Source organism: Durio zibethinus, chromosome 25, assembly GCF_047325235.1.
Source record: "Durio zibethinus cultivar Kanyao isolate XHJ-2024 chromosome 25, ASM4732523v1, whole genome shotgun sequence".
Classification (NCBI taxonomy): Eukaryota; Viridiplantae; Streptophyta; class Magnoliopsida; order Malvales; family Malvaceae; genus Durio; species Durio zibethinus.
The window spans coordinates 7,167,751-7,177,923 of record NC_143186.1 but is presented as its reverse complement, the minus strand read 5'-3'; the positions used below and the strand labels follow the sequence as shown (position 1 = coordinate 7,177,923).

At 28.2% G+C, this 10,173-nt stretch overlaps 1 protein-coding gene across 1 annotated transcript; it reads right to left on the bottom strand.

Annotated features, from left to right (window-relative positions):
- Positions 1-8,984: 8,984 nt before the first annotated feature.
- On the bottom strand, positions 8,985-9,893 carry LOC111276628 (transcription factor MYB123-like). The gene is made up of 3 exons (XM_022862373.2): positions 9,761-9,893; positions 9,530-9,659; positions 8,985-9,447 (listed from the first exon to the last, which is right to left on the bottom strand). The coding sequence occupies exons 1-3, from the start codon at positions 9,891-9,893 to the stop codon at positions 8,985-8,987; spliced, it is 726 nt and encodes a 241-aa protein (XP_022718108.2).
- Between the last annotated feature and the right edge of the window lie 280 nt (positions 9,894-10,173).

Below are 10,173 nucleotides of genomic sequence, written 5' to 3'. Positions count from 1 at the left end.
ACATCGTTTTTTAGCGAGTATATAAGCCCAAATCTCAGCTTTTCCTTCAGAATTATTCTTCCCCTCTCTCTTCCCATTTCTTTTCTTTCTCTTTTTTCTCTACAAACCTAGGTTTTCGATTAAATGCTTTAACAAAATTTGGGAAAAGCCATCAAAAATTGGAAAATGTTGTCAAAAAATTCAAGTTTTGCCGAAAAATTCACCGGAATCTAAAAAATTTTTAAAAATTTTCTAGAAAAAAATAAAAAAAAATTTCAAAAAAAAAATATTTTCTACACCCATAACTATTCTTACTTGCCTTTTTCTTTGATTTTTGTGCTTCTGCTTGCTATCTTTTCTCTATGTATGTTAGGACTATATATATAAGGTTGAGAATCAATAGAGTTTCTGATTAGATAGGAGTCCCCCTTCAATTGGATTTCCATATTATCAAAACTTCAAGATTTATCCTACTTCAAATTAAAACCTATATGAACTCTACAACCACCAATCATGGCCAAAGATTTATTTTTATTTTTATTTTTTTTTACTAAATCTATTAAAACTAATGATAAATCCAATAATAAAAAAAAGATAAATCAACTAAAAAAAAATCAAAGATAGATAAAAAACCAAAATAAAATAAAATAAAATAAAAATAAAAAGAATAAAAAAAGGGCCAATTGGGCCTATTGACTGGACCCTATTGAGCCAGGCCTTATTAATTGGGGCTTAGGCTCAAACCCAATTGAACCAAGCCCAATGGGCTTGGGCCCAGACCAATTAGGGTGTCTACACCATCCCATCAAATTAGATGTGAAAGATTTACAAGCACATTGTTCCAATGTGGAAGAGTAAGTTGATGAGAAATTGTGATACCATGATATCTTGCAATATATTAAGAATCAGAGTTATCTTAAGCATGCAACTGAGAATGATGAAAAGTCAACTAGAAGGATGGCTATAAGATCCTTCTTTGATGGAGAAATTTTGTACAAAAAAATCAAGATCAAGTGCTTTTAAGATATGTTAATACCGTTGAAGCAAGAAAAATCCTTAAGGAAGTCCATAATGGGATTTGTAGAACTCATGCTAATAATCATATGATGGCTAGATAGACTACAAAGGCAAGCTATTATTGGTTAACCATGGAAAGTGAATGATTTCAAGGTTTCAAACAGTGCCAGTGTTGTAGTGTAATGGCTACTATTTAGTAGTAGCGGCACTTTCCTCCACCACTATTTACTAGCAATGCGATTGTGAATAGCAATCATATTCACAGCGGAGCTTTGCAGCAGCAAATAGTGGCATAACAGTCAATAGTGGTTGTAACGGGTTGTTAAAGTTGCATTTCATATTTTCAAAATCAAAACACACAATAAACAAAATCAAACCAGTTAAGAAAACCCACCCTAACTTTAAAGTCAAAATCCAACAAATTTAAGCCTTAATTAAACTAAAAAAAAATTAACCATGTTAAAAAAAATAAATACCCATTTTTTAAAATTTGAGTTGCTGATGGTTTAAAGAAAAAGCTCTCATATAACCTTCATACCCATTGATTTTAGGTTGTGCTTTATGTTATCTTCTCCAAATTTGACTCGTGAAAGTGATAGAAAAATGAGACATGGCAATTTAAAAGTTCTTAAAGGAGAGCTAGTGAGGATATATGCAAAACATAAAGGTGGTTGGTTGTGTTTAGTGACTCTATTGCAAGATGGGAAGAAAAATAAAGATAGAAAAGGAATGAGAAACAAAGGAAAATGGGATGGGGATTTGAAATGCTAAAGACCATGCTCCAGCACTGACGAAAAGAGAAGAAAATGGGTTTGGAATTTACTGAGAATTTGGTTTAAAAAGTGAAGGCTAATATTGATGTCATGTGGTTTTAAAGATGAAAATGGATTTTTTTTTTTTTTTGGTTAGGTAAAATGATTGGAGGCAAAAGTAAATATGGATGGGAAATGGATGTTGGGGAAATTTTTAGTGATTTAGATGAAATTTAAAGAGGGATGTTAGTTCTTAATTTTTTATAACTTAATATATGTATAATCATTTAATTTAAAAGAATTAACTTTATTATATATTTTTTATATTATTAACATTATTATTAATTGAATTTTCTTTGTAAGTTTGGTTATGGTTATGTTGTTGCTAACTATTACATTATTTTGTTAATTAATTATTTAAAATGTTACACTTGTGTATTTGATTTAATGGTAAAATACAAGTACCTATGTTCAAGGAATTATACTTTAATCCTTTACCCTAATAATCATATCTTATAAATGAAAATTTTAATGTTCATCATCATTCTTCCTCATAAGATTAATATGTATTTATAACATTCATGTTTATAAAATTCATGAATATATTAATAAACATGTTAGATATACTTATTAATTTATGAGACTAAAAATTTTATTTTAACGTATAAATGAAAGAATTAAAATATGATATATTACTTTAATTATCATAAATAAATGTTATTATGATTATAATATTATTTAGTTCATTTTAAGATAAGTTGTGTAAAATAGAAAAAATTCATGACCACAATGAGCATAATTACCATTATTTGATCCGTTATGTTCACAATCGCGACAAACATAATGCGACCAAAAATGGGGCCGCAACCATAATATAAATCCTTGACTACATTGACTATGCAAGAAAATGCCATAAATGTCAAATTTATGCTAATAAGAGTTATGCACCACCAAATGCTTTGCATGTTTTGACACCTCCACGTCCATTTTCTATGAGGGGATGGATGTTATTAGGCCTATTACTCTGAAATCTTCAAATGGGCAAAGGTTTATATTTGTAGTGATGGACTATTTCATAAAATGTGTAAAGGCTACATCATTTAGTGTGACATGATTAGTAATCTATAAATTTAAAAAAAAAAACCATTTGTAGATATGAATTTCTAGAAAGGATCATTTTTTGTAATGCTAAAAACTTGAATAGTAAGATGGTGTAAAAAGTTTGTGCTCGGTTCAAAATCAAACATCATAATTCAGCACCATATCGCTCAAAAATGAATGAGGCAATAAAGGCTATAAATAAAATTATAAAAAGGATTATGAAAAAATGCTAATACTTATAAAGACTAGAATGAGAAATTGCATTTTGCTTTGCATGCTTATAAAATTTCAACCCGTACGTTTACTGGAGCCATCCCATTCTCGTAAGTTTATGGGATGGAAGTAGTGTTGCTTATTGAAGTTGAGATTCATTTTTTAAAAGTCCCTAGGGAAGTTGAATTATAAGAAGCACAATGGGTTCAAGATGTTATGAACAATCAAACCTCGTTAAGGAAAAAAGGCTTATGACACTTTGCCATAGTTAATTATATTATAAAAGAATGATGAAAGCTCAAGATAAAAAGGTTCATCCTTACCATTTTCAGGAAGAAGAGTTGGTTTTGAACATACATCAACATGATAATAAGAGAAAATGGACACCAGATTAAGCATGTCTATATATGGTGAAGAAAACTTTTTTAAAATGGGCATTGATCTTAACAAAAATGAATGGTGATGATTTGCCTAACCCAATAAACTCCAATGCTGAGCAAAATTTTTTTGCATGAAAAAGAAAAATGAAAAATGAAATGGTGGATTTAAATTGAAAACTCGAAAAGGGCAGTTTGAGTCAAAGAAAAGATGTCCAAGTTGAAAACCTGAAAATACAGTTTTGATATGGGAGAAAGTGTAGCATCATTTAGGAATCTCAAAATATAAGGGCAAAGGTGGTTTAATAGGCTCTAAAGGATTAAGAACATCAATTGGATAGGCTTTGAGATAAAATCTTAGATTTATTTATCATGGTTGTTGATTTATTTAAGGAATTGTATCTTTATTCAAACATTCATCTTTGTAATTTAATTGCCTTGTTTGTATCCATTGCTAGATTTGTTACCTTTTCTTTCAATAAAATACATTTTCTTTCTTTGTTTGTTTCCATTCATTTCTTTTCTTATCCTTTATTGATTACAAAAAATGAATGATTCATTGCATTTGTCATGAAGTTAAAATGATGATGAATAAATGAATGATAACATGAACGATCCCTACATTGCTTTGAAAAGATGATAGAGATGAGGCCGGAGGAAAAATGAAATGAAAGTAAAAGGCTTGGTAAGACATTGATACTTAAGATATTTTTTTAGCTTATAGAAAGAGATAGTATGAATAATGAGACCGAATGATGAGATTAACTAGAGATCATGCGATAGTTATGATTCCCTAAGAAATGAAAAAGAAAAAATAGGAAGTTGTAGAATGAAAGAATTGAATCGATCTTGAAAACCTTTTTGCCACAAATGGAGTTGTAATTTATGACATTGCATTCATAAACATTGTATTCATGTAATTTGTTTGATAAAAACTTGTGATCTTGGATCTTGAAGTGGTGATTAATGAAAGTGTGAAATGTCTTTACTTAATGAATGTTTTTTGAAAAATGAAATTTTAATCATTAGTGAAAGATAATTTTCAAAGATAATATTTTGTTAGAAAAATTTTTTTAAAAATGAGTAAGGTTGTGATTCTCTATTGAGGAAATGTTTTTATGAAAAAAAGACCTTTTATGAGATTTTGATTCTTATGTGTGCAAAATCTTGTGAAGATAAATTTCAATCTTCATTTGATAAAAAGTTTGAAACCTTTGGATAAAGGAAATGATTTCAAGAAAAGTTAGTAAATATTGGTTAAAAAGCTTTTCTAATTTTTCAAATTTGTTGAACCTCTGATGAGATGAGCCTTTTAAATTTTTCAAAAGTTTTTGAGCCTCTGATAAGAAGCCTCTGATAAGAAGAGCTTTTTATAATTTTCAAATTTGTTGAGCTTCTGATAAGATGAGCCTTTTATGTTTTTCAAAATTGTTGAGCCTCTGATGAGATGAGTCTTTTATATTTTCAAAAGTTGTTGAGCCTTTAATAAGAGGAGCTTTTTATATTTTTCAAAGTTGTTGAGCCTCTAATGAGATGAGTCCTTTATATTCTTTAAAGTTGTTAAGCCTTTCAATGAAAAGAGTTTTTTTAATTTTTCAAAGTCGTTGAACCTCTATTTAAAGTGGTTTTTATGTTTTTCAAAGGTCTTTAAGCTTATGTTTTAAAGAGTCTTTTCAAAAAAAAATTGTTTAGATAGATTAGGATTCAAATGTAATGGCTATCTATATCTTTACATAATTCATGTTTCACAAAAAATACGCAAAGAAGGATAACTATAAATACCCTACATAGTTCGACAACTAATTTGTGTCTAAAATTGAATTTTAAGATTTTTGTTATTTTTGCTTTATTTGTTTAATTTAGGGTAATTTATTAATTTATTGGTTTAAGAATTAAAAAAAAAAAAAGGAAAAAAAAAAGAGTTTGGCTGAAACTAAAAAAAAGAAATAGGTTTGAGGAATGATGGATTCCAATTAGGATAATTGAATTGAAAGAGGAATGTACATTGGTTTGTTTTGAAAAGAGGATGAAAAGTATACTTGGATTTAAAATCCACGGTTGAGTTTGGTTAGGAGAAGTAATAAAGAAAACCTTGTTCTAATACAATTATGATTAAAGGCCTATTTAAAGAGCTAAAATTCACATAAAGGAATCTATCAGAAATCAATTAGAGAGAGCAAAAAAAGAAAAACATAGGAATACTAGACAAAAGAAAAAATGGACTAATTTGTGTCCAAAATTCAATTTTAGGATTTTTGTTATTTTTGCTTTATTTGTTTAATTTAAGGTAATTTATTAATTTATTGGTTTATGGTTTTTTTAAAAGGAAAAAAAAAAAAGAAAAAAGAAGAGTTTGGTTGAAACTAAAAAAAGGAAATAGGTTTAAGGTATGATGGATTCTAATTAGGGTAATTGAATTGAAAGTCCAATTGAAAGAGGAATATATATTGGTTTGTTTTGAAAAGAAGATGAAAAGGATACTTGGATTAAAAATCCAAGGTTGAGCTCAGTTAGGAGAAGTAATCAAGAAAACCTTGTTCTAATATAATTAAGATTAAAGGCCTATTTAAATATCTAAAATTCACACAAAGGAATCAATCAAAAATCAATCAGAGAGAGAGAAAAAAAAGTAGGAATACTAGACAGAAGAAAAAAGGATTCTGGGAAAATTGTTTTGGTAATGTTTTTGGGGAAGATTTTGGTTTGATTTTGGAGTTAGGATTTGATCTAGAAAGGTGTTCAAGGGGTAAAGATCAAAAAGGGCACAGAAAGGAAAATTTTGGGTTTTTTTAGGAAAATTTTAGGTTTTTTTCTAGATTTTGGCAAAAGTTGAAATTTTCGATCAAATTTTTGCCTAGATCTTAAAGTTTTCAGCAATAATTTGTAGAAATGGACTAGAATTCAAACTATTTTGGAGAGAGGAAAGAGCATCCAACTAAATAGAGAGAAAAGAAAAAGGGAAAAGAGAAAAGAGAAAAAAAAAAAAAAAACAAAGAAAAGCTTTATATACGCCCCCAAACGATGTCATTTCAATGTTTGAAAATTTTCTAAAACCCACGTCTGACCCAACCGAAACCGTTCCGTTAACCTAGGGTATGACTCGACCCGTTACACATGATTTCCTTTTTCTATTTTATTTATTTTTATGTTTTGATTTTTTTCCTTTTTATTATATTGATTTTTTAGTTAATTTATTTTGATTAAGTTATTTAGTTATTTAAATAGTTGAAGTTTTATATATTTTTTTGTTTAATTAATTTATAAAATAAAATAATCTAATAACGGAATTCTAAAGAAGTTATGGGCATGTCATTTCTTAGAAATTTTTAGGTGAGAGAACTTTTTATAAATTCGATCAAGGCATTGGAGGATTTAGCCATTGGTATCAATATAAGAATTTTTATTTATTTCTAATTTAGAAAGAATTAAAATTGAGAATAAATTGTGGTGATTTTATTTCCTTGTATGATCAATTATTAGATAAATTGTGATTAAATGTATTAAATTTTATACTTGATTATTGTATTATTATGAATTTATATATTTAGATTATTGTGTATTAATAATTAATTCAGTTTCATAAAATATTTAATAAATCCAATGATTGAGTCTTTTCAAGAAAAAGGACGTGTTATTTGAATATTCTTGAGGTGAGAAATATTTAAGAGAGTTGACCAAGATATTGGAAAAAACCTAAAAATGTATCCAATATTTAAATTAACAAAAATAATAAATAATAAGAGTAAGTTAGGGCTAGGGGTGTTCAAATTTCGATTTTAATCGAATTAACCGACCGAATCAATTTAATTCGGTTAATTAGTTGGTCACTAAATTAAATTGGTTTGATTTTTGAAATAATTTTAGATAAAATTTGGTTTTGATTAATTCGATTCAAAAACCAAAATAACTGAATTGGCTAAACAATTAATCAAAATTCTGGTATATTATTCAATTAAAAAAATATGTTTTCAAGCTTTACCATGAATTTTGTAATATCTTACATTAAACTAAACTTGAATTTTGTAGCACTTTGCAGTCCCAAGTGATGAAGATATATCCAAAAGAGATTGTTGTAATTTTCTTTTACAACTTGTCTATGACCTTTATATCTATACTAGTATGCTTATTAGCGGAGCCAAACTTGAGCTCTTAGAGACTAAGTTAACACCTAGTATAGCAGTTGTTGGAGACTACCAGTATACTTGGTAATAATAGTAATCAATTGCAATTGTTCAACTACATAATTTTTAGTATCTAAATGTAACTTTCTTCCTCACTATGATGTAGTTTGAATAGTCAAATAGTCCAGAAGCAATAGTAAGAAAAAATTTCGGTTAACTAAAATTTACTTGAACCGATTGAAATTAATTCGGTTGGTTAATTTTCCAAAATAAAAATTTTGGTACTGCTAATGAAATTAAAATAAAATATTTTGGTTAATTCAGTTCAAAATTAACCAAGTCTACCGAATGAATACCCTAGTTAGAACCATTTTAATTAAGGCAAAAAAAAATTATTTAAGATTATTTGGTACCAATTTGTAAGTATTGCAAGGATGCTATAACCTTATTTACATGTATTTAAACTTTCAAACCTAGTTCTATTTAGAAGATCATAATCTATTCTTTTTAGAGACCCTTCAAGCTTAAAACCTCTTTTAAAAGATAAATTCACTTCGATAACCAATCATATCTAATTAAAATAAATTGTATCGAATGGATTAGTTATCTAACTTACATGTTATGACACACATATTCAAATTTACTAAAATACCTTTTACCATAATTACGAAAATACTCATATTCTCATAATTGATCAAAATTATTATAATGCCATCTTATCATAATTATATAAATACTCCTCCTACTATAATTGATTAAAATTACTATAATATCTTTTTATCATAATTAAAAAAATATCTCTCCTACCATAATTGATCAAAATTACTATAATACTATTCATATCATACTTAAGAAAATGCCCTTCCTACCATAAGTGACTAAAATTACTATTATATCTCTTATATCATAATTACATAAATATCCTTATGAGTATTTCAGAGGAAGTTGACATGTGGCATTTTGTTTTAAAACTATTATAATACTTATATTAAATTACATATTAAATTTTAATATAATATAAAATTAATTACATGTTAAATTATTAAAATATCCTTATCATTATTTTATATAATTTGTCATGTGAAATTTTATTAAAAATATCAAAACTAAATAATCTAGTGAGCTAAATAATTATAATTTTTATTAAAATAAAAAAATAAATAATTTATATTTTTAAATAAAAATATTTAATTCCAACATAACGGAGGTCACACACTAATTATCATGAAAAGCAACCCTAGCTTTAACATTAATTTTAAGAATCCAATTGTATTACAGGCATGAATTTAAAATATCGAGAAAGCATACAAATTCTTAAGCATCCGCGTAACAGTCTGTCACTTATTCCTTCAGTAAATTTAGAAAATTTTGTACAAGCATGACATCAATGGAACAAAGACAAAAGGACAACCAGACTCCCTAATCTAAATGAATGATGAACCCCAGAAATCATAGCTGGGAACATAGGAAGAATCATACAATTCTAAAAGTGAATTCGCCTCTTTCTCCGAACCTTCCATTGCCAGTGTGTGGACTATTTCATTATATGTCTCAGACGATCCAACATGGTGATCTTCTGCCGCCTCAACTCTTTTAATTGGCACAGCTTGGCTACTGCTAAAAGGAGGGAGATGATCATATGTGGTAGAGTCTGGTGATTCTTCCGTTTTAGGTAACTGTGACAAGGAATTCGGGAATGAGGAATCGGTTTCAGAAACATTATTTTTCTGCGGCTTTACTTCAGCCGCTTGGTACTTGTCTTCACTTTCTGCAGGGGGTTCGATTTTCGAACAAAAATCCCTGTTCCGTCTCTGAATGCGGGTTTTCCAATAGTTTTTTATTTCATTATCTGTTCTTTGAGGCAGTTTTGCTGCAATTGCTGCCCACCTGAAGAAAATTAGAAAACATCATGACTAAGATTCATACGTCTTAATAGTTATCGAGTTTCTAAAATTAAATATGATCTAACCGATTTCCCAGAATGCTGTGCAACTTGACAATGATTTCTTCTTCTTCTCTGGTGATGTTTCCTCGCTTTATACCAGGCCTTAAGTAATTCAGCCATCGAAGTCGACAACTCTTTCCTGTCCTTGACAAACCTATAAATGTTAAAAATTGCAAAACAAATAATATGAAAAACCAATTGGTGTAGATCATGCTTTAACTAGATTATGTTTAAATTGGTTAATTTCATATATACCCGCATGTTTTGGAATTTCATTCCAATTCCAAATGCCATATCTACTAATGTATGCTATCAACTTCTCATCTTCTTCTGCGCTCCACCCTCCTTTCCTTAGAACCTTCTTGTCTTTTGCTGGATTCTTTGCCATCACTTCAATACTTGATTGGCAAATTCTATACCCCAAAGTAACCAAGTTATTGGAAACTTGGAATTTCTCAAACCCCAAAATGTTTTGAACATATTCTTATAGAGTACTCCAATAGCAACTAAAATTAGAATCTTACAGTATTCTATTATAATTCATCACCCACAACCACTTTTTCTATATAATAGCAATTCATATATATGTATATATATATCATATCAAATGTTAGTAATTCATGCATTCATATCATACTTTATATAAAAATTTCGTATTATAATTCGTG

Bases quoted from the DNA above. Each gene is read 5' to 3' on its own strand.
- LOC111276628 (XM_022862373.2), bottom strand. From the start codon at position 9,893: ATGGCAAAGAATCCAGCAAAAGACAAGAAGGTTCTAAGGAAAGGAGGG. The intron at 9,660-9,760 runs GTATATATGAAA...TAACATTTATAG, and splicing joins TGAAATTCCAAAACATGCGG to GTTTGTCAAGGACAGGAAAG. The intron at 9,448-9,529 runs GTTAGATCATAT...AATTTTCTTCAG, and splicing joins CACAGCATTCTGGGAAATCG to GTGGGCAGCAATTGCAGCAA.